This window comes from Mus musculus, chromosome 11 (assembly GCF_000001635.26).
Source record: "Mus musculus strain C57BL/6J chromosome 11, GRCm38.p6 C57BL/6J".
NCBI lineage: Eukaryota > Metazoa > Chordata > Mammalia > Rodentia > Muridae > Mus > Mus musculus.
Genome location: NC_000077.6, coordinates 7,160,784 through 7,188,569, shown reverse-complemented (window position 1 = coordinate 7,188,569; position 27,786 = coordinate 7,160,784). Strand labels below are relative to the sequence as shown.

The following is a 27,786-nucleotide window of genomic DNA, read 5'->3' as shown; positions in this document are numbered from 1 at the left end:
CGGTAACTGCCCAAGAATGTCCATTTCAGAGGAAAGACAAGATGGAGTCAGACACAGAGGTAGGCCTAGAGGGGCGCTGCTGGGAGTAAGACGGGGAAAGTGTGGCGTGTGTCCGGAGATGTCCGGCAGAATGCTGCAGTTAGTCCCGAGGATTGTTCTCAGGCTGCCTGCCAATTAGGCCCCAAAGGACTCCTATCTGTGAGAAGCTGCTGTGGGCCCTGGGTGTGCTCTATGTTAGACGGGTCATAGCCCCACGTCCTGACCTGGAACCCCCATGCTGCACACCTTAGTCATCTCTGGACTACTCCTTGCTAGTTTTTCCTAGATAGAGGCAGACCAGAGTCTTCCCACTCTGGTGCTGAGAACTCAGGACCACACTCCCTGCCTCTATGTAATAGAAGCCCCTCTGGGTTCCTACTGATGCCCCTCTGGGTTCCTACTGATGGTTGGTATTATTCATGGATAGCAACAGACAACTATGTCCAGCCTCAAGAAGTGTCAAAGTCATTTTCTTTTAAAAAGTTACATATAGTATATAAATTAATTATATAGTATATAAATAAATTACATATACATATGGCATCTACTTCCTTATGTTCCAGTTCCTCTCACCCCCTGAGTGACAATGGCTTACTGAACAGTCCAGGGATGTCAGTACCTGCAGTAGACACTGTCACTCTCATTACAAAAATATTAAGTGCAAGAAATCGCTTCCTAAATGTGGAATAAGGCAAAATAGGCAGCCTGGCACTACTGTCAAAGGGACGTGGGTTGGAGCACAGTCACATTGCCTGCATGAGCTTGTCTAAATCCCCAAGAAAACCATTAAACACAAGACAACAGCGTGCTGGCTGCACTCATCAGGTCATTTCCCATCAAGTGTGTCAAAGGGCACTGGAGGGAGGCGGGCCCTGTGCTGAGCACAAGTGTGTTTAATTTCAGGCGATCAATTCCAGGCCCTGCTTCAGATGCCATCACCTGTCTGACACAAATTCCTTATGTAAAACGCTGTTGTGTTTGTGCAGAGCCCAAGGACACCTCGGTTCCTCACATCCTGGCATTCAAACGGCATGGAGATTACAATTCTGGGCTGGGAATAAGAGGAAAACCCCTGCATGCCTGTGTGCATGCTGCTACTTTGAAAATTACCTAAATTGGACAAGTTTTTTTTTTTTTCTTTAGTATTTTCTACCTGTACTAAGTTAAATCCACTGGTGTAGGACATACAGATACGAAGGCTGGGGCATCCATCATTAGTGTCTAAGAAAGGGGTGTGCATGCAGGAGTATCTTTGGTTAAATCTGGAGGAGAAATTCGGAGTTTACGTATTATAACCAAATACAGCGTGGCCCATGTACCTCCAGCAGTCAGCAATCAGCCTCCCTAATGCTGTGACCCTTTAATACAACTCTTTGTGTTATGGTGACTCCCACCACCACCACCACCACCACCACCACCATAAAGTTATTTTCGTTGCTACTTCAAAACTGTAATTTTGTTACTGTTATGAATCGTAATGTAAGTATCTGTGCTTTCCAATGGTCTTAGGTAACCCCTGTGAAAGAGTCTTTCTACTACCTCCCCCAAAGGGGTTGTGGCCTACAGGTTGAGAACCACTGAGCTAGTGCCACCGACCCAACTGCCTTCCCCTGTTCATCAATTTGCCACAAAGGGTTGTCTTTTTATGCTGGGATTTCTGTATTAAGATTATTTCACTGATAACATTTAGCTGCCTTCCTCCCCTCCAGGAAGGCAGTTTGCTAGAACGTTCTCTGTGCTTCAACCCTATCTTTGAGACTCATCTTTGACTGTTGCTCACTGAGATGTCCATTAACCATCAATGCAATGGTGGGGATTGGGGGTAGACATGTCTCATCATGCCTGTGGTTTGAGTCTCCAGCCATGGGTGCAGACCCTCAGTGCTTAGTGTCCCCATCTCTAGGGTCACTGGGTACGAGTCTCTGAGTGGTTGTGCTTGGATGAGAATGTACTATGTTCCCATGAAGGGTGCTGCAACTGTCTAGAACAAAGATATGTGTGTTTATCTCCAGATTCCTGAATTCAGCTCCTCTCTAGTGACAAAGACGCCAGACTGGAAGAAACCTGCCATTCATAGCACTCCACAGGAGATGGCTATGGGCTGGAGCCCAAGGCCCCCCGGAAGAAACTTCCAAAGCCACTGGTCCTTGATATCTAAAGGGTCTCCCCAGCTGTCAGGGTTCAGTTCCACAACCACCTTCAGAAAAAGGCTTTCAACTGTTGAGGATTTAGAGAGTTCCAGCGAGCAGGAGGGGCCCCATTCAGACCATTTAGCTGCAGAGGAAGGACCCTGCATGTCAGCCTCCTTGAACCAGGAGCAGCATCAGAAGAAGACAGAGGCCCTGCAGGCAACGAGCTGGCCAAAGAACTCAGGAATGCCTGGAATCTCAGACATCGCCTGTCGAAAGAGACGAGACCCAAAGAAGCGGGCAGCTGCGGTAGGTCTCCTGTCTCCCAGCCCAGCCCTGTCCCCAGGGAGCTCCATGCCCCTGTATGCTTCCAGCTCTCCTGCAGGGGACATTTACCTTCCATTACTCAGTTTCTCTGACACCAAGGGTTGGAGGTGTGCATAGGATACCCACATCTGCATCGGAGGTCACAAGGCCTTCCAGCTTTTCTGACATCCAATGCTCGGCTGTCTCAAGACAGTTTTCTACTCAGAAGGAATGTATATTTGCTCTTGCCTATAGACACCATGACTCCCCAGCCCAGGGCTCTGTAAGCCTAGTCCTCAGTGCAGGCTCTGGCTGTTCCTTGTCACAGGTCTCTAGCTCACAGGCATCCAGGTACCATCTGTCCTTAGCACTGAAGGGTCAATAGAGAAGTTGTTGACAAGAATTGTCCCATTTGTCACCTCACTACATAGGTTCTCCCAAAGGGCCATTTGTGCTCCTTCCTGCAATTTACCTGTGCCTAAGCACAGCAGGATGTTGCTACAATCTGGGAATGTCCTGGGTCAGAGCCAGGCTGAGCTGCCCCAAGCCCTTCCCTAGCCACAGTATGGGACAGTGATGGCTCATCCTCACACAGGAAGAGCATAATAATCTACAACAATCCTCGACCTGTATCTGAGGTGCTTCTGCCTCTCTTGATGCCAGGGACACTCTTTACCAGAGCCCTGAAGGTCAGATGAGTACCAGAAAGCATCCTGGCAGGAGCAGTGGCCAAAGTAGACAGAGCATTAAGAACATTTAAGAACCTTTAGGCCAGATGTGGTAAACATCTGTAACCCCAGCTCTGGGAGACAGAGGCAGGAGGTAAGCCTGAGACCACTAAAACAACAACTGCCCAGTTTCCAGTTGCTGTCAACAGACCCCAATTCCAAACCCTCATACCTATTAACCAACCACTGGAAGCCTGTTGAGGGCCTCAGGGGGAATTTTTTCATGGTCATTTCTCCCCTCTATCCCTCCTGAGGATGCTATCCCTCCTGAGGATGCTAGCCTCTAGGGTAGCAGAGGTCAGTACAGCCAGTCTCTTTCTTGGCAAATTGTATTCTCTCACTCTGAACAGCCTCAGGGGCTGAGCCTGAGAAAGCCTGAGTCTGGGCTCCACCCCTTATATCCTATGGGCTCAGCTGGTATCTCAGACATGGACAAGGATCCCAGGCCTGCTGGATATTTTTTTTTTCCCAAGTGCATTGTGCATGTTCATTACCCATAGTGACTGCAATTCTGTCTTCTACACAGATGCAACGCTTGCGGCAATGGGAGGCCCAGATGCTTCAGGAAATTGAGGAGGCAGTTCATCATGAACTTACCATCCAAGAGGGGGTCCTTAGCACTGAGCTCCCTGGCCAAGCCCAGGGGCCACTTAGCATCAGTACAGTTAGGATAGATCCCCAGGCCCCTGCTGCCTTGGCATGACTTCATTGTCCACACCACACACTCCAGCTGGCCCAGGTGAGTAATGTGGGAGCAGATCTTGTTATCCAAACAGTAGGATAAGGGAAGGATTGCCTAGGGCCTGGGTGGGGGTGGGGTAATCAAGGAACTGAGTTGGCAGTTTGGAAGAGAATGAGATTCTTTGTGATCTGTAACTTTAAAAAGTCAGTGGGCCCGACTGAGCCCTGTGCCCTCTCCTGCCTAGCTCTGACCTCAGGGATGACCTCTCTGCTCCTCTGACCCTTGTTTTCCTTATCTGAAAAATGACAAAAACATATCGGGTGCAATACAAAGCATGTGGGCTCAGCTACTGTCGGCCTGGCTCCCTCTGCCCTTGGAAAGCCATGTGCCCTGGGAGCCACCGATCCCTGGGCAGAGCTCACTCGAGCCATCGGTGAAGCAGAAGCAGGAGGAAATGGGCTTTGGAGTTCTGACACACTAGGCCAAGTGCAAGTGTGGTTTGACGGGAACTGCTGAGCATCTATCTCCACAGTGGCAAGGACAGATGGATGGAGAGGAAGGTCATCTTCTAGGTGGGATGGAGAGGGAGGACGGGTGTGAGCTCCCGAGGACAGGAAAAACTGGGAAAGAGTACAGTTTAATGTTGGGTTTCAGTCCCCTTGGGGATGGATTGGGTTGATTTCCCACTTCAGGGCAGCAGGGATAGAAAGTTTTGGTGGAACGCTGCTGCAGCTGCTGCTCAAGGCTGTTGTATGGGTCTATGAAGGGATGGAGCTCTTGCAGCAGCCTGGGTAGCTACTTACCCTTGCCGTGTTCTCCCTGTGTTTCCTCTCCCTGTCTTTAAGCATCCCAGCCCCAAGTGGTGGATGCACCCCACATAGTGTAAGGATGGAGCTTCCAGTAACACAGACTGCCTCCAGTATACTCAGGCTGACCCCTTTGTGCAGGCATGTTATGGCCACCTAAATACAGAGACTAGTTAGTTGTTTCATTGCTAAAACCCAGACATATGATTATGTTGCCAGTTTAGTTCATCCCACCTCCCACCTGTCCTGTCCACAGTGGGACAGCAGGTGGCTGCAGATAAAAAGTCTAGTGCTACCGTGAAATCAGAAGAGGAAAGCCCAGATAAAAGAATAGGGCTTAGAGAGTCTAGGTCTCTGTGAGGCCCAGGGCTGTCTGCTTAGAAACACACAGGTAATGGGTCTCATTGTCTGCTTTCAGGAGTGGGCCAGCAGCTGGGACTGTGCACAGGAACTTCAGATTCCACACAATGTTCTAAGTGGTCCACTTTATATTTAAACATCTGCGTGTTTTACAAGCTACTTTCTATTAAAATAATTCTCTATTTTCATTTGTGTAATTATCTGGTTATAAAATCAGCCTTGTGAACATGTCAGAACTTTACTAATTTTTCAAAGACAGAATACTATTTTTAAAACCTGGTTAGAACTGTGTAACATGGAGATGAATACATCAGAGAAAAGTTCTTCCAATCTTCATTATTAAAAATAAACTCTTTTCATGAGAACTATTTCCAACGTTTATGCCTGAATGCAAATCAGTTCAGATGTAGAGCCAAGAGAATTCTAATTCCACCTCACTTTTCAAAGACTGAAATTCAAATACAGAACGAGTACAGGGAAGCAGTTTGAGGCAATATATTCTTGAAAGAATTGCAGGCCCCGGAGGGAAGGCTTAGGTGACAGATAAGTTCCTGGACACATACGTTGTGCTTTCTGGGTGTTTGTGTATTTGCCAGTTAGAGTATGCTTGACTCCTCGGCACTCCAGCTGATGTGATTAACATATCATTCTTTGGGCTAGCAAGACGGCTTAGTGTGGGGTAGGGGTGCTTACCTCCTAGTCTGAAAGCCTGAGTTTAATCCCTGGAGTCTATACGGTGGGAGGAGAGAACTGACCCCCCTCTCCTACAAGTTGTCCTCTGACCTAATACACCTGCTCATGCTCCCACTATAAACAAAATGATGGAAAAAGTGAGTTATTTAAAACATGTTATTTAGGAGGACACCTCAACAATAAGGCCGTGCATGTAGACAGTCCACACTCTGTTGCAACAAGCCCCTGGTGGGCAATCCAATTAATGCGAGGTCCTTTGTGCACTCTGACACATTCCGGCTTGCAATCAGCCTGAGAGAAACAGAGAGCAGGTCTGTTCATCCCCAGACTGAGCCATGCAAAGCTGCTGCTGCTGCTGCTGCTGCTGCTGCTGCTGCTGCTGCTGCTGCTGCTGCTGCTGGTGGTGGTGGTGGTGGTAGCTCAGGCTGTTTTTCCAACAGCAGGATCCCTAAGTTAACAATTCTGTGATAATCCATGGGTAATGGTCCTCCGGAATGATGTCAACCATGGTTGCTTAGAGATAAGCATGGGTTATCATTAGAGTCTGCAAGATCATGTTTTATGGAACAGCAGTCCTGATACCTACAAGAAAAACAGGTGTTCTGCCTTCCCCCCAGTTCCAACTCTAAGTGCCCTCCATCTTCCAAAGGTCACCCCCCCCCCATCTAAATCTTTTATAATCACACTTCTCTCTACACAGTGCCTCCATACTGGCACCTATCTCACATGGAGTATGGTTAGAGAACTAATTGCTAATCCTATGACATGCCTGTCTTGGGTTTGAGTCCTCACCTGGACAGACATCTGCTTTGTTCTAACCAATCACGATTAGATGAGTGCTTCCTGCCCCCTTAATCACCTCCTCTGGCTGAATGATGAGTGAACTTCAGCACAACGGCTCCCAGGCACACTCCTTTATCATGTCCCCGCTCTGGTAGCTCAGCTGGGTGATCTGGTAAGATGAGATTAAGGTGACTTCTTACCTGGAATTGCTGGATGGAAATTCACCTCCAGGTTTGTTCATGTTGACTGATTCCATTCCTTGTGTTACCAATAACTGGCTGGGCTCTTTCTATTGTGGGTAGACAAGGGGAAATGTCTCTGATACAGACAGGTCACCAGCCAGCTCCAAGCCTGTTGCTCCAGACTCTAGAAGTCAGATACCATTTCCATGCGCTGGGTTACTAGCTTGTTGCTAGGGCTGTTGTCTGCAACACTAGCTAGCAATGGCAGCATCAGGAATGCCTGATGGTGTCACAGCCTTCAAACAGCACTTGGAGGCTGAGACCCTCAGGCAGACAGCAACAAGTACTATAACTCTGAGCTCTGTGGGTAGCATGAAGACAGACTTGCTTGTTGGGGCTATTTTCAAGGTCACTGGGGCACCAGGGAAGATTCTAACGACTTAGAGTAAGGTCCTCAAAGTCTAACTGAGGAAATAAAAACTTGAAAAATATGCTATTTTTAAAACCACCAACATGAACATTGAGGGTGATTTAACCTTAGCCCCTGCTTCAGAACCCCAGGGAACATGAGTCTTCCTAATCTGTTTTCTTGCGATTCTAAATCTGAGGTTTTCTTCTGTTGCTCGCTGTCAGAAGGGAGCCACTTTGTTCTGAGATGCCGACCCTCTTCTCCTGCCTAGTCAGACAGCAAGCTAATCCTCTAAGCCATCAATGACTGAACAAAACCCACCAGCCTTCAGATCTCTCTGGCCTATCTGTCTGCCACCAGCCAGAGACATAGGGGGTCCGTGTTTCATACTATAAAGTTCCTGGCACAATGAGGAGTGATGGATCTTACCATTACACGTGGTGAGGATAGAATCTTGGTGGAGGGATGCCATGCCGCAAACTTTCTGGGCCCCTTTGTCTGCATGGAACGGTTCTCTAGTCACAGGTGGGCAAAGCGTTGGATGAAATGACAGACAGATGCACACAGGAGAGGTTGTGTAGAATCTGAATGTCAAATTGAGCATCAAACTTTTTATACAGAAGAAAATAGGGAAGTTAGGTGACACATCGGCAGGGTACAAATGATGTTGCCGGATGCTTAATGACTCTTACACAAAACACAGGAATGCAAACACAAAGACTGGCAGGAACTGGGCAATAAAATAACTGAGACAGAGTCAGCCCTATCTAAGGTCAGCTATAGTCTTAGAAGCCAGGTGTGAGGTCTTTACACTCCTAGGGCAAGGGCTTTCACACCCAAGTCATGGTTCTAATTAGGGAGTTCCGTTCTAGCTAACCATCTCATGAATAATGCAATACTCTAAAACCACAGCCAGATCTACTTCCTAAACCATTGTAAATTCCTGTATATGGGAGTGACTTGGCTTTTATTCTAAGTGATAGTGTAATACCAGAGGCAATTCTGAATGTCACTGAACAGGCAACATTCTTCCTGAATTCCAAGCCCATGGTCAGCTCAAGGACTTTCTAGGACATTGGAACACTAGTGAAGGCTTAGCTATGTCAGAATTCAATCTTAAAAGGCACTTATAATAAGATAATAAGATAAGAGAAAGCCAGACTCCAGGAGGTGAGTTTCCGTGAAACTCTCTGCCTCGTGAGTGGCTTCCAGGCCTCTTGGCCTGTCAAGCTGACTTGACCAGAGTGCATGGCAGAGGGAAGTCTTAGAACTTTGTCTACTACAGTGTCTTCCACGTTGTTCATCATTACCAACAGCACAGTAAAAGCTTGAAGCTCAAGACAACTAGGATTGGTAGGATAGCTAGCCATCACTAGAATCCTGGGGTGGATTTACCATACTAAAGGAATTAATGCCCTGTGGTCCCCGCGACAGTTTACCAAGTGAAGACTCCCAGTGTGGAAGTGTGACCTCGAAGAAGATTTGCTAGCAATATATTTCGTTTTCCTTCTAAAAACATCATTAGACATTAGGGATTGCTTTCAATTTGTGTTTCCTTTATTAATAGTTCTACTGATGACCACGTTTCTACTAGGTCATATTTCTTAATCCCAGACTTTCCATAATTTTGTATATGACCTTTTTAACATTTATTCGAATATTCATCCTGTATCTTTTTTAAAAAAAAAAATCCTTTTACTAGGACATGAGTTTATTTGACATTAAAGAGGTAGTCTTTATTTAAAAGAGGAAAACTCTACATCATATATATTGATAGTTAATAGTTAATGCTCTGTTAGTTTGATTAGATCTACACTTTGGTTGTCTGCCCAGATTCCACACAAATGCTGCTGTGAAGGGACTTAAATGGGACTGCTATTTGTAAAAGACTTAAGAGTAAAGAGGTGACCAACCACAGTGAGGGTGGCCTCACGCAGTCAGATGCAGGCTGAAAATTAACTTCCTCCTCAGTCACCCAGTCTGCCCCATCTCAGGTGTGTCAGCCCCAGCCATGTGAGCCAGTTCCTCAAGCTACGTTTTGTTTTCCCACTTCTCCCTGATACCAGAGTGTACACATACATACATACATACATACATACATACATACATACATACACACACACACACACACACACACTACCACCACCACTACCACCACCATACATGCATACACACACGCATACACACACACACACACACACACACACACACACCATCTCCCTTCCCTCCTTCTTGCTCCTCTCTGTCTGTCTCTCTGTCTCTGTGTCTCTGTCTCTCTGTCTCTCTCTGTCTCTCTCTGTCTCTCTCTGTCTCTCTGTCTCTGTCTCTCTCTCTCTCTGTCAAAACAGCATACAAAGGAAAAACAACTTGAAAGAAATACCTCCTGGCAGCGTGACTATGGACGTGACCCCTCACCATTCTGCTAATCTGGGATGGGTTAATATTTTTCAGCTTTTCAAAGGAACCTGTCACCAGTTTATTTCTGTGCTCAGGTGACTGTTTTATCTTTAAGAGGGGGCAATGAGAGCTGGGGCTAGAGCATAGGGCTGGAGTGCTTGCCTAGCACGTACAGAGGCAACTGGAGACTTCACTGAGAGTAAAGTGAAACGCTTACCACTGAGTCCTCAGCTACAGGAGCTCCTGAAAGAGCCAAGAAATGATCTTACTAACAAGATACCTCAGACTACAAGAAGCAGGGAGAGTCCATATTAATAGTCAAATGTTGTCTGAATAAGAGAAATATCTGAACTGGGGAATTCACAGAAGCCCAGGACTAAAATCCAGGTTTAAAAAATATGAAGGTGTAAAAATGAACATGGCTTATGTCACTCGGGGGTCATGTGGCATGTGACATTTTGAATAATAACTCCTCACCCCAGAAAAAGAGTCATGGATGACTTCAGAACGTGCATACGACCATTTGTCTTTCAATGAAAATGGCCAGAGTTTAGTCAAGCAATTTTTCTCCTTTATTTTTGTTAAATAAGACCCCAGAGAGTATAGTGCAAACACTCAGTAGAAAAGTTGCAGTTAAGAAATGTACATTCACATTAACATTTCAGTTCATTCACTTTTTAAATAAAAATAGGACAAATTATTCAATTACTCATCTCGATTTAACAATCTTGAAAAAGACTGGAAGGTGCTCTACAGAGTTGACATAAAAATAGACCCGTATTGATTATACAAATCTATTGTGAGAGGTTACCCAGTGATATTGAGTTATTGTGAATATAATCATCGAGTTCTCATAGCTACAGACACATCTGGTAAGTGTATCGTGTGGGATAAAATGCCCCCTTTGTCCATGCACCCTCTATCCCACTAAGGGACTCAAAGCTTTCTTGATAAACACAGGACACAGGTGCTTACACATGCCTTTTTTTTTTCTTTTCTTTTTTTTTTTTTTAAGTAAGGAACTCCAGAAGTGGGCTTTGGGCTTACTTTAAATCAAGATACTGCTAAGACGTGATCATAACAATTCCATTTGTGCAAATTAGTGAGCCATCAGCTTAAGTGGGCACGGTGGGAAAGGGAGCACGGTGGGAAAGGGAGCCACTGCACAGTAAGTGCTGGAGCCACACGGGCTCCACGGAACCTGGGATTGGCTGAGGGCAGCACTGTGCTCCCAATGAGCGGTAGAGGTGACTTGGGAACAAGCCCAAGCCCATCCATTCTTTTGTGCATGCTACATAACGTCAAATTCAAACTAAGGTGCACACAGTAAGGAATTTCAAGGCATGCAATTCCGTAGTGCAAATGGCTTGCATATACTCAATTTTAACAGGGATGAAGGCAACAGAGCAGGCCCCTCTTCCCCAGGCATGTGTGCTCCTGGTGGCCAGTTGTGCCCACACTGCCAGTGGTGTATGCAAGAGATGCTGGGGGCTTCCTTGGGCTCCCCACAGCATGGGAACGGTCCCCTGAGACTTGTGCTTCATGTGCCTGGGGTCTGGGGCTGAGTGGAGGTTGCTGGTGGGAGGTGAGAAACAAGTTTCTGGCTGCTGTCAGGCCCACTTCCCAATGCTGTGCCATGGAGCAGGGGGGACCACCCCAGACAGATCTAAGTGGCCTGCAAATGTTCTTGCAGGCAATCCTACAAGTTTATGAAGTCTAAGAGATTTCTGGAGTCAGTCTCAGATAGCATGTCCGTTGAAATGCTAATTCTCAGCAAATGGCTGGAAATGTTTGGAAACCAATACATCTGAAGTGGATGTAGTCTGGCATCGGCAGGAACCAGTGCCTGGAAAGCGTATGGGGCTCCTGTAACATGGGAGAGGCAGCCATGCTTTCTGCCATGCACCATTGCCCCTTCCTTGCTTTCTATGCACTCCTGGAGAACTCTCTCTAACCCCCCAGGGAAGTCCCTGGGAAGGCACCCTCATTGCTGTGCCTGCCTGCTGGAAGCATGAGAGCATTGAATGTAAGAGCTGTAACTGGAGCCAGGCTGGCTGGGCAGTGTGGCTTGGGCTCTACAGGAATGTCATAGCTCTGTCCCTATTCGATGTCAGGCCTTTCAGAAAAAAATTGATTTAAGAAGATGCCACTAGACACAATGTCAGTTTGTATTTCAAAACCTTTGAGACTATCAAGGGCACTATAAGGCTGAAGCCGGGGTTCTAATTTCTTGCTCGGAATGGTGTCTCTAACCTTGGAGGAATGCAGCTGATCGGAAAAGAATCAAACGGCTCCAATTTAGCAACAAGAAGCCAAGAAATACAGAACCAAACAGCACTTGGCCACATGCTCCAAATGTGGGCTTCAAGCAACTCTTGCCCACAAGAGACCCGCGTCCATGAGGTGCCCTGCACCACACTGGGTAAGCACTGTTGTATAGACGATAGCATCAACAGCAGCCTAGTTCTTACAGATTTCACCTGGCTTAGCAGAGACCTTAACTGCAACAGAAAACGCGCAGCTTGGCCTGATCAGATGAGCAGTTGAGGTCTGGCCCCTCCCTCTCTGCCTCACATTCTCAGGACAATGTGTATTGAGTATTAGCAAACCACTTCCTTCCCATGAACAAGGAGCCCACAGAAGGGGCCCTGGAATTGCAAAACTAAATGGAAGTACTAGGAATGAATGTTTGATCAATTTACCCCCATACCAAAGGCCCCTAAAGGTGTTTGCTAATGGGGCGGTAATGATTGACCTTCCTTGTGTGAGTGTGGACTGAGCAGGCCTAGCAACATGCTGAAGAAAATTCGTTAGAATTTTAAATGACCAGCACTTGGCAGGACCGAGGATGTGGCATGATGGTGGTTAATTTTCTGAATTTTAAGACTTTCTTTTTCCAGCTACTTAGGAAACACAACCCAAGATAGCCTCCTGAGCCTTGTTCTTCCCACTGGATAACCCAGACAGGCAACAGCTGACACGCCAGATGAAAGGTGTGGCCTCCACGTCAGCTCCTAGAACATGGAGGGCAGGGAAGGGCTCATGTACCTGAGGTTGATGTCATTTTGTTCCCTCCTCAGAGTTTGGATGGACACCCACCCGGCATGTGGAGTTACCACCTACTCTGCACAATAGTCAACATACACCCAAACTCTCAGTCCAACAAGACAAGAGAGACAGGAGCAACAGGGTCTCTTTATGCACCCAGACCAGAATGATGCTATTATATCGGTCTTTTTGCAAAAGAGACTTAGTAGTAGGCTGAGTGGCTCAGGGATGTGCCCATCCCCCTCCCTCCCTGGAGCGAGGGAAGGGGATGGTGTGTGCTGCCTCAGCTTATAGGATATCAAGTGTCCCAAGTGACAGCTCACTATATTCAAATGTATTTATTTTTCTTCAGTGAGTAATCTTAACCCCAGGGAGAATAATTTTATGTCTTATTAGACATGCATGCACATGTCTACCCACATGCACACACACATGCGCAGGAACACACATTGATTTGAATTAAGCACAGCCTCTAGTGGAGTAATTTTTGTTTTATAAGCTACTGAACAGATCTGGTATGTGTGGAACAGAATGGATTAAACTGGTCAGAAACCTTAAAAACCCAAATGTCTTAGTCATTAGATAATGATGTGTTGATTGGATAATTGTTTAGTGACAGAATGTGGCACTTGAAGTTGGATCTGAAGCATTTATGGAATGAACCACAGAGTGACAGATCTCATCTCCTATTATTGGACCTGTGCTCACAAGGAATAAACAAGGGTTCCCATATCCATCCAAAAGTGCCCTCTGAATTCTTGGAGGTGAGGCAGACTCTGCAGGGTGTCGACACCTGCCTTGCATGACTCAGTGTGTCTGTGTGAAGTTGTGCTCACGGTGTGCCAGACCTTGTGTAACAGCCACTAGAACCTACCACATCCTCCTTGCCTCCAGCCCACAGAGCATCACAGATGGCCTCTAGCTAGGAAGAACCCCTCGTGCAGCAGTCATCAGCCAGCATCAGGACCAGGCCACCCCAGGTCATCCAACTCTATATGTGAGATGACACTCTCCAGAATTCTCCTACCAGTGAGCAGCAGGAGCCTTCCTGAATATGCCCTTGCCCTTCCGTACTGTGCCCACCCTACACTTCAGGAGTGAATCCTCTGGCCAGGCCACACACCTTCTGCCGTCCCCTAGGAAGGCTCCTGGCTCTAGGTCTGTGCCTCTGGATCCACATTGGTCTTGGTCCATGTGGCACTGGTTGACTATGTAGGTACAGGAGTTGCTTTGGGTCAAACAGCATCCATTTCAACCACATTCATCGTGTCTGCTGTGAACATATCAACACGTTTTCTCTCTGGTGTCAAAGAGCTCGGAATGATTTATGTATAAGATAGTTATCTAGGTGCCTCAGTTCCTGGATTGAGACCTCTTTCGCCTGAGAGGTTCTTTCCCCAGGCCAGCTGAGGGAGGCTCAATTTTGCCTTCTGAACTCTGAGTCCAAGGACATCTCCAAGCAGCTCCTCTAACCCCCAGCCTAAGGGGTCAGGATTACAAACCAACTCTCATATTCCCTATGAAAATTGTGTGTGTGTACATGTGTATGTGTGCAAGTGCATATGCATACACACTTTTAACCATCAACCTCCTGCCAAGCCTATAGTTGTAAATAGAAATGAGCTATTGGTTCAAGCCTGCTATAGAAACATTCAAAGCCAATCACAGCTAGAGAAGCAAGATGCTTCAAAGACCCACATAATATCCAAGCTGCCATCCTTGCTCTTTATTAATTTTATCAAGCCAAGCACACCCTTTGCAAGTTGAAGCCATTAAAAAGCACGAGCAAGTCAGTTTCTGGTGGCTACATATGTACAGCCATGTAAGAATGTAAAATATCAGCATCCCTTCTGCAGCATGGTGCTGACGGGTGTGCAGTGTATGTAGCAGTGTTCTTTCCCTGCCACTATTACGTGAAGGGTAGATGCTTGCTCTATACAACCATGCCTCCAAACGTCCACTGACAGAAGTTCTGCACAGGCTGTAAAAGATCCCTGGGACTTGGAGAGTCCTAGAACTTACCTGCTGAGGGTGGCTGGGAGACTTGAGTGAACTCTTCCCCTATTCCACAGTCCAAACTGTTTCCCTCTTACTCACCCCGTTAAAGCAAGTCATTTGCACAGTCTCAGCGGGTTGCTGTTAGCACAGTGGTACAAGAGTCCTTCAGCTCACGTGTAAATACAATGTGAGCTCTCTGGAAGCCGCTCATATCTGCCAGCCAAGCCCACAGCCTGAATCCTCAGTCAGCCCTTTCTAGCTCTTTCCTGATATACCCTCGGGGGTGCCCTTTTCCCACCAGATGTGCCACCTGGAATATGCCACAAGTACCTTTCAATGTTGCAACACTGAAACAAACCATCACGACCCTCAGTCACATAAAACATCACGATTCAAGGATAGGTATAGATATAAGGATCGGAAGGCTGCCCTCACCTTTATTCCTTAGTGACAATAGTGGGGCCCAGGACTGGTGGCTGGCTCAGTCCGCTCAGCTATATCTTGGAGGGCGGGGTGTGTGTGTACCAATCCTGGCTGTAGGAACCAAGAAGCTAGAGCTAGGCCTTCTGGGAGGGATGGGGGACTTGGATGTCAGTCCTTTATAGCAATCTCACATGCACAGGTAGTTTCTGGAATAGCAATCTGCTTGGGCCAGACTTGTCTCTACAGTATTAGGTTATGGTTATTGCTTCTATGACAGAAGGGGTCCGGAAGCCCTGGTGGCTTTGGAGTCTGAGAAACAACTGGATTGCTGTGTGTGGGGGGGACATACACCTGTAGGTATGGACACCCCAGGAGTGGACTGTCCCAGGATGGCACAGCCCATGGAAGCATTTGGAAGCATTCTGGGGCTGTGTTCTATTCTATGGTGTCAGGCACGGGAGGCATGCTAGGGGCGGGAAGGGAACACAACAGGGTCATTTCCCAAGGGCCACGGCATTACAAGAGGGGCTGAAGTGGGTACCAGGCTTTTCCTCATTTTTGGTACAAGTGATCAAGCACCTGTAACTGGTGCACTATTTACAGAGCATCTTAAAATAAATAATTTGGAGAGAATCCTACCTAAATGGCTCTAACATTTGTACATGAATATTGTACAAGATTAAAAATAAATAAGGCAATATAATACATTTTTATCACAAGTAAAAAGAAGGTTGTTTATCACCAAACCCCAAGGTACATTATGGCTGCACGTGTGGTTCCTGACCTCACAGGAAGTAGGCGGGTTTGGAATTGCTGATGATGGAGATGTCGCCCCTGAAGAAGAGACCCAGCCAAGGCTCCTGTGTGGTCTGCTTCAGAACAGTCCTGTGCCCAGAGAAGGCAGTGTCATCCTAAAGGTTGCTTTCTCTCACTCTGACCACACCTTGGGTGGCTCTGCCCATGCACCCATGTGGCCTCGGTTTGACACACGCATGCGTGATTGCAGTGTTATCGACCTAGGCTGGCTCTGCTCAGCGTCATATAGGTCAGATCCAGGGGCCACTGGCTGGCCTCCTCCCTCATGGCTCTGATGGTCTGCCTGCTGTATACTCAGGCTTTGGCCAGTTTCAGCTCCTTGTGGTTATGGGCGTGCGTGACATCCTGGCTTCTTTGCTGGCTGGAGCTGTGCTGTCCTCCTAAGTCTCTTCAATGTATTTCATGTCCTCATCTTCAGGTCAGCAACAGAGACTCAGTCCTGGGCATCTTTCTGTCCACTTCTGAGGGGCCCTGTGTCCACACTAAACCCATTGGTGTAGACTTTCTCAATCCTTTCTCAATCCTTCAGGCCTACCTACCCTAAGTCCCCTTGTCAAGGTCCTCCACTGTGGCAAAGGACACACAGGACCTGGGGCTGTCATGTGGGCATCTTTGAGAACCACTCTTCTGTCCCTCATCTGATCAGCCAGAGAGGCACTAGTTCTGGGTGCCTAGAAGCCACTCTGAGGAACTCCAGGCTGTGTGAGAGGTTCTCTACCCTCCTCAGTGGCCTGGAAGGCCAGGGACAGTGCCACAGCCCTCAGCCAAAGTCACCATATACTCACTTGCTCTGGGTGCTCCTGGCTGAGCTGACTGCAAGACAGACAGACGAGGTGAGAAATTCCTAGTGCAAAAGAGCCCCATGAGGAAAAGCCATTTGTCCCAAGGATAGGAACACCTGGGGACGGGCAGGAGGCAGGAGCCACAAAGAAAGAGTGCTCGCATGCCTACCTAGGTTCTGGCTCAGAGGAATCTGCCCCTTCTCAGAGCGCCCCAACAACCTGAATCTTTCTTATAAGTGCAATCTTAAGATGGTCTTCAGGGCCATGGGAGAAACCAAAAGCCTGTCCTGCTGCCCTCAACTCTCTGGGAGCCAGCATTCTCCCCCAACACTGTTACAACAAAATACCACGCCTCAGGAACCAGACATGACCACCGGAGGACGATGAAGCTACCTGCTCTCCAACCCTGAAGGCTGCAGTGGAGTGCTGAAGTCAGTCTGGCCCTGGCTCTGGGTTCTAGCCACAGTGGGCTGACAGAAAGGCAGCCGACAATGCCCAGGCCGTGCTACCTGATATCATCAGAAAGGCAACAAAGCAGGGTGGGCATGGGTCAGAGTTCCTCTGCAGAAGGTGCTAGATGATACCCTTACCACCACCCACAAGCTCCATCCCTGGCCACAGAGAATGTGCAATCTTCACAGCTGCCCCACCCGGCCCTAGGGCACCTGAGGTGCAGCCTCAAAGACTTGGAGACTTGGCATGCAGCCTCCAGCTCTCCCTTGCTGAAAGTTTTCTTCCTACCCACAGGTAACCTGAGTCTAGACTCAGCTGAGTGTCCCAGGAACGGGCGCTGGCTGACCTGGAAAATTACCCAGGCACCAACAAAGCCACACACTTGAACCAGAGCTGAATCCAGAACACCACATATGCACCCTGCCGGGGAAAACTAGGCTTTGCTCTGCCCTATTCTAAGAAGATAGGACCCTTGGAAGGGGGCAAGCTCTTGGGGAGCCGTGAGGAAATGGGCCTCCACAGACAAGATCAGGCAGGGCTTATGCCCACCTGCCCTGCTTCAAGCTGCCTCCCTTCCTGTATTGAAACTGAGTATCTTCAAAAGCCAGGCTTCATCCCGCTATTTCCAGCCAGTTGCTTCCTACCAACTCCTCCAGAATCCTGTACCCTAACGGGATTTCCTCACAGTTGCAGTTACTGGGACACACAGGTGGGAGGTCCCAGGTGTCAGTCAACAGGGCCACTCTTTCCCATCACCCTGGAGCAGGGACACCACACCTAGACTCAGGAATGCACACTGTGCCGACTCTGAAACCACCAAGAGGAGAGCTGGTTAGGCCAAGGAGAGGATGTCTTCCAGCAAGGAGAGCACTCGTGGGTATAGTGGGTCAATCGCTCTTAGCATAAACGAAGGCTTGATTCTTGTTAGACTTACAGCGTCCAAGACACCACAGAGAAGACAGCACACACCCCTCCTCTCTGAATGTGCAGCCATGGCACAGGAAGAGGAGGGCCCACTGTCGCAGCAGTCAGAAGCCAGCAGCCAGGAGGGGTTGGAAGAGAATGTACGGGCCAGGAGATCAGAAGTGGGGCTGTAGGGCCTCCCGAGAATTCCAGAAGACCTGCCTCTGGCTGTTAGCAAGAGCCTACTCTTGGGGAAAGCCAGCAACCCCGCTCTTCATGCAGTAAGAGGTGTCTTTTCAATTCTTCCCATACTGCCCTGACCAAGACCTGACCAGCTCTTTGCTGTGCCCATGGTATGAACAGCTCAACTGTCATGGCCCTGCCCAGCGGGGCCAACTTCCCAGTCTGGCACTCATACTTGAAACTGCTACCCAGGCTTGGAGTTACCCATAAGCCAGGACCTACCAGGGCTAGAGCCATCCATAAGCCAGGGCTTACCAGGGCTGGAGCCACCCATAAGCCAGGACCTACCAGGGCTAGAGCCACCCATAAGCCAGGGCTTACCAGGGCTGGAGCCACCCATAAGCCAGTTGACTTGGGGCTCAGTCATGGTGGGCTCCTCTGCCAGCTTGACCTCCATAGCTTTTGCTGTGACCATGGAAGATACTCCCAAGGTCCCGCCACCTATGGCAACACTAGCCAGGCATAACCAGGTCATTAGGAAGAGACAGAGCTCAGTGTGCCCCAAGGGGTGGCTTGGGCACATTTCCCATTGGCCTCAGGCCACACTCAGACAATGCTTCTCCTCCAGCCCAGCCACTTGGCTCCTCTGTCTGGTCCTGGCTAGAGCCATGGTGGCTTGTGACACCCTGGAGCATTCTTGCCTTGCATGCATCTCCAGTGGCCCATGGGCTCCACTAGGCTTCCTTCCCTGCTGCTGTGGATGACAGGTACTGGCTAGTGGGGGCTGGAGGGAGCCCTGGTCTGACTGGGGGTCCAGCCGCGGGACACAGTGGGGGCCGTCTGGCCTGGCCTCCGCCTCTCCCATAAGGACACATCCTTCGTTCCAAGCGAAAGGTCCTGCCGTGGGAACTGTTTCCATCAGTCCTGCCTTCTAGAAAGTACGTTAGCATCTCTCCCTTGCCCTTCACGCTGACTTTGCCTCTGCACACAAACTGGTATGAGCACCTCTTCAGCAGCCGGTGGACTTCCTCAGTCACCTACCAGGGGAAAGAAGTCAGCATTACTCTTAGTCATGGATAATGAGGGGGTCTTCTGGAGGGTAGGAGCTCCCCAGTGACCTTTGACCCTGCACCTCACTTTCCACCACAGCTGCCTAATCCTGGTGATATTTGGACAACGCTACTTCATATATGGGCAAGTGGGGACAGCTGGGGCTAGAGACCCAGCACAGCTTGGGTGAGCCATTGTGACTGCTTAGTGCACCCAGTTAGGGGCTGTGTGGGACTAGCCCCAATGTTAAAGGTAGATGGACAGGCTCTCTGGATCAGGGATATAGATACCTCAGCAAGGTAGTCTGGTGCTGGGAATGGCACCCTTAGTTTCTGGGAATGGAGCACAGCTACTGAATAGAGCCTTTGGTAGGAGGTCATAAGCATACAGAAGCCAAAAAAGCTAGAAGAAAATGGGCATCTCTTAGCTCCTCTTTTCTCAAGCTTCAGATCAGTAAGTATACTGGCTCCACGAATCTCTGCCTCCCCACACCAGAGACAAGATGAAGTGTGAAATATCCCTGATCTATGGCACAGTCCTAAGCCAGCAAGGGGGCATGGGGCTCTACACCTCCTTGTCTCCTGGCTTTGGCTCTCCCCACATTTTATGTCCAAACAATGAAATTGTCTCCAGCTCCCTTCTTCTACTCTGGTAGAGCTAGGGAGGGTGGCCCTGCACATGAAATTGAGCATCAGCGTAAAGATATCAAATATGAGCCTCGTTAATCAAGTACTAGAAAACATATTTAGGACAAAGAATTTAAGTCTTCTTGTCCCTCCACGTTGCCAGACTCTTATGTAAATGTTTTCATGCTCAAACTGTGAGCAAAAATCAAAAATAAACATTTCACTACAGCAACAAAAGTGGTAGGGTGGGCATGGGGGTGGGGAGCCTTCTTTGGGCATGCCCAGTCTGGAGAAGGCTGTAGGGGAGTGCAAGCATCTTCTCCATGGTGACACCATACTACATGTCCTACACATGAGAGTAGCGGATGCTGCCCCACTAAGTGGATGCTCAGTCCACAGAGCTGTGCCTGTGAAAAGATGGTGTGATCTGTGTATTTTACCACAATTAAAGAAATCTGGGGGGGGGGGATAGGAAATGAAATGTTATCAATGCAAAACACCAAGTTCTGCTAAGGGACCCCAGAACTTGGTGCTGGAAGCAGACCCCAGAACACATGCTTGCGCCTCACAGCTGCAGAATGTGGAGACTTCATGGCAAGTCGAAGGCTCAACGCCCAGGGAGACTCAACTTCATAGTAGCCATGATGTCAGAAAACCCTGTCTGTGGCAGTGGCCTAGCCACAGTGTGGGGGGTCCTCTTGGGTGTCCTGTGTTCCTGCTCTAATCCCACAAGTCCTGAAACTGGGGGAAATGCACCAGAATAATAAGGATGTTGCTCCAAAACCCTGGAAGGCTGCAGTTCTCTGGTGGGTGGCTGGATGCCAGGGCACCCTTCATAAGCTCCATTCGACCTACACAGCTACATCTAAATGGCAGGTCTAATGTTATTCCAGGGGGAAACACTAAAGGCTGGACCTTTCCCTGACACCGATGAAGACCAGAATGGCTCCTAGAATGTGTCATAGCCACTGAGTCTTGTCCCATGTGGGTGAAGCTCCTCAGAGGCGGTGGGGGTGTCTATCATCCTGTTCTCTAAACACTTGAGAAACACCTCTTCCTTCCTGGTCTCCTGTGACAGATGGATGGTGACCATGGCTTTTAGTTTGCTTGTTTCTTTATTGCTTTTGAGATTGGGTCTCACTATATAGCTTTGACTGTCCCCAAACTCACTCTGTAGATCAGGCTGGCCTCGATCTCAGAAATCTGCCTGCCTCTGCCTCCCAGGTGCTGTGATTAAAGGTGTGCGCCACCAAGCCCAGGTGAAACCATAGTTTTGAAACAAGAGAGAGCACTGAGAAGCCAGACTGTCAGGCCACTTAGTGACCCCCAATTCCCTGTGATTCTTGAACTTACATCCACTCACTCAGAAGTGGCCCCAATGATGCATGGAAAAAAATCAAATAGCAAAAGCAACCTGCCAGGCTTAGCAGTTTGTCCAGGTCCCCAGCCAAGACCAAGATGCTCAGCTTAGTCTGTCCTACCACTGATTGGTCCCAGAGCCCAGGCTCACCTGAGATTACTGATACCTCAGTTTCCTCATCTGAGGAATGGGTACCTGTGACTTTTGGATTTCTGGATGATTTACCTGAATTCGTCCCTGGACCCCAGTGCTATCCATCCGACTGGCCACATTGACTGTGTTTCCCCAGATGTCGTACTGGGGCCTGCGAGCACCGATCACTCCAGCAACCACGGGGCCAACGTTGATGCCTGAAAAACATCCACAGCATAGCCTGTGGGCAGCTAGAAACCTGTGACTGAGTAGCCACTTGTGCCTGGTAAAAGGCATGCCTTTCTGAGTCTTGGTTTGAGGGCCACGGAGAGTCAGGCTCCATTCTAAAGGAACCCCCAACCTAACACAGGTGGTAGCACTCCAGTCCAGCCCAGGGCTCCCCAGGTAGGCAGTGGGCAGCCCCCTCAGCATTGCCCACCATACCTGCAGCAGCACTGGCCTCCAGAGCAATCCCTAACCCTAAGGAAAAGCCCAGGTCCTGTTAATGCAGGAGAAACCTGAAGTAGTTAAATTGATGCATATATATGTTAATAAGCTGGCTTAGGAGGTAAGTAGGGTACTGACCAGGCTTGTTAGACACTGGAGGAAGGAAACATTGTGCCATAATTGAAGTTTAGAGTTACTGAGAAAGTTTCTGCTATAGACTGTTCACCGAGATTGACTCCTACTTAGGCCCCATACCCATAACAAGAGGAGACAACGCCGGCTTAAATCCAGCCATTCGTCTCATCCACACATTGAAGAAGATGCCTCTAAGGGCAGCTCAGAGGTACAGAGCCAGAGATAACAACCACCGTTAACTCCTGGTCTGCCATGAAATCCCCCATGCTCTTATCAGAAAAAGCAAAATTCTGCCAAGGGTACAAGGATGAGCCAGGGCAACTATTTGAAAATACTGGTGTTCTTAAGAAACATTTCTGGCAATATCTTTGCTGTGTAGATCTCCCATTTGCCCAAGTGGCCAGACTTACTATCTCCTGTCTCTGTTTAAATTGTTCAAAGTGTAACCAGGGGCCAGGATCTGGAAGAGATTTAAGGATAACAGCAAATATGGAATACATAGCCTGAGGTCTGGATAAGTTAGCAAAAATCTATTCAGCAGTGGCCCCTCCTTGGGCATCAGTCAGAACTAGACGCATGTTATTATTAAAGCACTTTCCCCTTATTTTTCTTGAGTGTGTGGAGGGGACATATTTCTGAATCACCGTCACTTTGGCCCTGTGCAGGCCCTGCTCTGGAGACACCAGGAAGTCTGGCACTACAGCCTTTATGTCCACAGTATACCTCACTTCTCTGACCCCTAAAGTAGTAGTAGCTTCTTAGATTTCCTTTGACATAGCACTGAAACTACGTTGCTCAGAGCATGGGTCCTGGCACCAAGAACATATTCAAATGCACAGAGGGGAGGACACGAAGCCTAGCTTCTCCCATGGGTCAGGGTCTGGTGGCCCTCAGGGACCTGCACATCTATAGCATCCCATCTGGTCCAGGCGCACTCGCATACTGTTAGTGAGAACTTTCACTACAGCATGAAGGAGGCGTCTGATGTCCCTCCTGAGCTCTGGGATGAACCCTTACTCCTAAGTCCCTTTCAGAAGCAGCACCTGTCCACAAGCCGCCTTCGGAGACAATTCTGTCTCCATGTGCTCCTAACCAACACAACCTCTTATGAGACCACAGGCCTGCACTGACCCTGCTCCCATCTGTGACAGGGATAAGTTCAGAGTCACCTACCAACTCGGAGAACAAAGTCGTTGTAGGACTGGTAGTTGATTTCATCCAGAACATCAAACATGTCGATGGCGAAGTCTGCCAGTGTGCATAGGTGGGAGGAGATGGACTTCTTAGCCTAGGAGTGAAGAGACAGAACAGTAGGTGTGTAGAGTGCCAGAGCAGGGCAGGGGCTACTCGGGCTGACCCTAGGACTGGGATTTAATGCCTACAAAACATAGCAGCCCTGGAAATAGCAGGGGCTCTTGGTACCTACCTGGAGACCCACTGACTTTCCTATTGTACAGATGAGAAACTCAGGGTACTGCCCAAACCATGGCTTCTGGGAGTCAGGGGCAGAAGCCACCCAAAGTCACACTAGTCCAGATCATGCCCCTCTGGAGGTGTGGGGAACAGCCCCTGGACGCGGGCATCATGTGTCCAGGCACCTATCTGGATAATGCTGTCAATACATGTTGCACGTGAGCTGAGCAAGGACAAGGGACATATGTGAGGGAGGGGTGCCAGCTTCCTTTCTGGAGACTGACACTGAATTTGTGAGGATGTGACTGGGGGACAAAGTCCTTACATTCATAAAGCAATGATGGCCAGAAGGTTTCAATTTCTGTATTTATCCAGGAGACTTACTGTCCTCAACATCAGGGAACTAATGTCCTTAAGACAACACCGAATAGGCTTTATTATTTTTTAAAGAACTTTAATTTATATGCAACTGATGATAAGGAGTCTCTATGCAGTAACGTTCTCTGCAAACAACTGGCTGCTGCTGAATTCTTGCATCCCAGTGGCACATTTGTTACAGTCAGTGAGCCAATGCTGGCAATATAATTACCAACCCACAGCTACAGTTAACATTAGAGCTCACCCTTGGTATTGTCTGTTCGGCAGGCTTGATGAATGTATGATATCATGCAGTGCAGTGTGACACAATAGCTCCCCTGCCCTACAAATCCTCCGTGCTCTGCCGAGCCATGACTCTTACTACCCCATACCCAGAAGCCACTAATTCTGTCTCTGTGGTTTTGTCTTTCTCAGACAGTAGCTTCAGGTCTCACTGTGCCTCTGTCACCTGCACAATTTTAGGACAGCAATATTTAATTCTATGGGCATGTCAGAAGGTCTTCATCCATTCGCCTAATGAAGGGACTTTTGTTGGCTTTCAGTCGTTAGTGATTCGGAGTAGCAGATGTCTGTGTGGATGTAAGCGTGCGTCTCGTTTTGGTGAACACCAAGGACTGCAGTTGCCGGGTTTGCAGGCGCTGGTAACAGTTGAACGGCTTTGTAAGAAGTTGTCAAACTGTACCCACAGTCACTGGAGCATTTTGCCTCCCCAGCAGTAAGCAACAAGAGTTCCTTTTGCCCGCAGACTCCCAGCACCCAGTGGTTCCAGTGTTCTGGATTTGGGTTGTTTGAATAGGTCAATGTGGTTCAATGCTAATGCTTTAATCTCCTCCCTAAGAACTTAAAATATGGGACATCTTCTCATGTCTTTCCTTGCCTCTCTACATCTTCACTGATGGACCCCTATCCAGACTTCCCGTTTTTAACTAGTTTGGCATTTTTCTGATTTTTTTTTTATAATCTTACAGGTTTTTTAAAATTTTATTTTAAGTATAAGTCCTTTATCAGATAGGTGGCAAATTTTCCTCCAGCCTGCAGACAGACTGTTCCTTCACAACGTTGCTTACAGAGTAGGAGGTTCATTTGACGGAGTCCAACTAAAATAATCTTTTCTTTCAGGATTTATGCTACTGGTATTATACTTCGGTGTAAAGTCTAAAAAGAACCATCCCAAACTCAGGACCATCTAGATTTTCTCCAATGTCCAGAGGTTTTTAGACTTTTAGTCTACATTTAGGTTAATCGCTTTACTTGAATTGATCTTATGAAGAGCAGGACATCTTTATCTTGGTTGTGGTTTTCGTATGAATATGCAACTATTGTATTAAAATGGAGATCAACTGGGCATAGTTCTATGTGTCTCTTTCTGGGCACTCTGTCCCAGGACACTACACTATGTGACTGCTGTAGCTGTCTGGTTAGTTCTCCAGGATTGTCTTGGCTTCTTCTGGATCCTTTGTCAGTATAAATTTAGGTTCAGTTTGTCAAGGTCATGAGATTTCCTGATAAAATTTTGACTGAGACTAAATTAATTTCATAAATCAAATTTAAAAGCACTGATATCTTGACAGCAGTCATCTTTTCTGTGCAGGGACATGGAATAGTTTTCCTTATATAGCTCTTATATATTCCAAGTTATATTTATACCTGGTATTATACTTTAGCACTAATATAAGTGGCATTATGTCTGGAATTTCAAATAGCAACTGTTCATTGCTATTATAGAGAGAAGGACTGACTTTTACATGTGAACCCTGGATCCTGCCTCACTCATTTGTTCACTGGTTAGGAGTGTCATGTACCCATCCCCCACCCACCCATCATCACTCATTTGTTCAGCCTTTCCACATATATTATCATGTCATCTGCAAAGACGGATAATTCTCTTTCTTCCTTCAAAATCTATATGTGCTTTATCTCCTCTTGTCCTAGGGCCTTAGCTAGGACTTCCAGAACGCTGTTGAATTTAAGTGGGTATGAGTCAGGTATCCTGGTGTGCTCCTACAGTCCTGGGAATCAGGAGACGAAGGGAGAGGGATTGGGATTCATTGCCAACTTGGGCTACATAGTGGTTCAAGTCCCAACTAGACTATTTAGCAAAATCCTGATTTCAGTACGAATATTAATGCTGATGAGAAGGGATATTCTTGTAATGCTCCTGATCCCGAGCTGGCAAGTTTTATCTCCATTAGATACAACGCTCAGCTATAGGGTTTTTATTTGTGTTCTTTGTCAACTTAGAAGTCTCCTTTTTTTTTCTGATTTTAATCACGTTTATTCAGGAATGAGTCTTGGATCAAATGGATTTTTGCATTCGTTTTTTGGATCTTATGTTGATCGGGTAAATTTCACAAATTCATTTTGGAATATTAAACCAGTGTTTTGTACCTGGAATAAATCCTACCTGTCCCTCAGGTAGGATTCACTTTACTTAGTGTTTGACTCTATTTGCTAATGTTTGATGAGGAGTTTATGCATTTGCATTTGTGAGAGGCAAATAGTGACCTGTGGCTTTTCTTCCCTGTGATGTCGTTGTGTAGTTTTGGTATGAGGGTGTGGCCTAGGATGAGTCTGAAGCCTTCCCTCTGCCTGTCTCCTGGAAACAGCTGGAGGTGACTGACAGCATTCGTTCCTTAAATGTTTGGCAAAATGATCCCTGCTCTGGGACAGTGTCAATCATGGAATCAATCTCCTTTGGAGCCTCAGAGCCATGTCATTTTCACAATTCTACTGGGTGGGAGTCTGGGGGGGTCGTTTTCAGCATCCCAAGTCTTGGAGCAAAGGGAGGTATCTGGTGAGGAGGGCTTAAGGGCTTTTCTAAGATTGGGTATCTAGACAGAACCAGCCAATGGCAAGATAGCGTAGGATCTTCTTCCCTAGTCAGGCGTAGAGGAACTAACGCCAGTATGGGGCCCTGACCTGGCCCATGCCTGAACCAGTGCCCTAAGACCTGCTTACCCTGGTTCCTGCTGTGGGCGCCAGCCCCACGGCAGCCATGTAAGTGCTCCCAATGGTCTTAATCTTCTCCAGGTCCTTATAGAAGTCCTTGTCCATGAGCTTTGTTTAAAACACAAGAAAACTGTTAATATCACGAGATGTCATATAGCCAACATCCACTAGGGGGCAACAGAGGAGGTGGCCATCAAATTGTGCACAACAGCTCCTCTGGTCTGTTTTGGGTCTGTCACTCTGCATGAAAGAGGCATCCAGGAAGTACAGCAAGATACAACCCCTGTCTCTGAAGCCAAGCTCACTGTCACCAAGGAAAGAGGCTCCAGGGCTGGGGCAAACACAGTGCCTGGCTGGGGAAGGTCCAAGAAGTTCCTACCTGCCCTCCAAGAGTGAACGCTACCCAGCCCTTTGCCCTCTCCTAGAGCCAAGATGCTCTGTCCTGGACCCTACTGGAGACACAGTGGACACAGCAGGATTTGGGTCCATGGAAGGTCATCCTTGCTACCCTGTGAGTGGATGCTGCAGCCTCACCTCATCAAAGTCGGCAATGATCTCGTTGAGGAGCCGCAGACACTCAACACCCATGTTGTTGCCATCCAGTTCTATGTAGAAGTCATTGAAGTTGGGGATGGAGGCAAACATGACGCCCACCTGGGAGTAGGACTGGTAGTAGAGGTCCTGCAAAGGCAGGAGGGGTCAGAACCACCGTGCAGTGCCAGATACGGCCAACCAACAAGAGCAGCTTTGGAAAGCCAAGCCATAGGGGAACCAACAAGCCAGGCCATAGGAGACAGGCCATAGGGGCCCAGTTGGTTCCACAGGTAATGCTGTGGGAATGCTGTGAGCTCCAGGTTGTACAGGGCACTGAATGGGCAAATCCTGGGTGGTCAGCTTTGTCCTTTTGAGCCTCCTAGGGGAAGAATAGCAGGGAAGAGGGCAGGGCTTATGAAAGCTGCACATTTCCTGGTTCTAAGGCTCAGCTGATTGTACAGAAACCACAGCAGCTGCTTCCGGCTGGAGGAGCTTAAGGCTGAACCCCCAGGCTTTGTCCCTTCCCCTAGAACTATAGAAGCCAGCCTGGACTTTTTTACTTTTCAGCTTGGCCTTTGTACGCATCTCCCTTATGCTGTGCTGGTGGCCATAGCAACTGCAGCAGGCAGGGCTGTGAGGAGC

The 27,786-nt window shown here is 48.0% G+C and overlaps 1 protein-coding gene and 1 long non-coding RNA gene across 2 annotated transcripts in view; one reads left to right on the top strand and one right to left on the bottom strand.

The window, feature by feature from the left end:
• Ccdc201 (coiled coil domain 201) lies at positions 1 to 5,413 on the top strand. Its single transcript, NR_045101.1, has 4 exons — positions 1 to 59; positions 2,052 to 2,477; positions 3,729 to 3,941; positions 5,109 to 5,413. It is a non-coding gene; the product is annotated as a coiled coil domain 201 (long non-coding RNA).
• A 4,650-nt stretch (positions 5,414 to 10,063) lies between these two features.
• Adcy1 (adenylate cyclase 1) overlaps positions 10,064 to 27,786 on the bottom strand; it is a 115,074-nt gene continuing 97,351 nt past the window's right edge. Inside the window, exons 16-20 of the mRNA NM_009622.2 lie at positions 27,145 to 27,291; positions 26,620 to 26,718; positions 23,044 to 23,158; positions 21,382 to 21,506; positions 10,064 to 19,157 (exon numbers count right to left, since the gene is read on the bottom strand). Of these exons, the coding sequence (NP_033752.1) occupies positions 18,855 to 19,157; positions 21,382 to 21,506; positions 23,044 to 23,158; positions 26,620 to 26,718; positions 27,145 to 27,291 (789 nt within the window). The 3' untranslated portion in view covers positions 10,064 to 18,854. The remainder of the gene's footprint in view (positions 19,158 to 21,381; positions 21,507 to 23,043; positions 23,159 to 26,619; positions 26,719 to 27,144; positions 27,292 to 27,786) is intronic.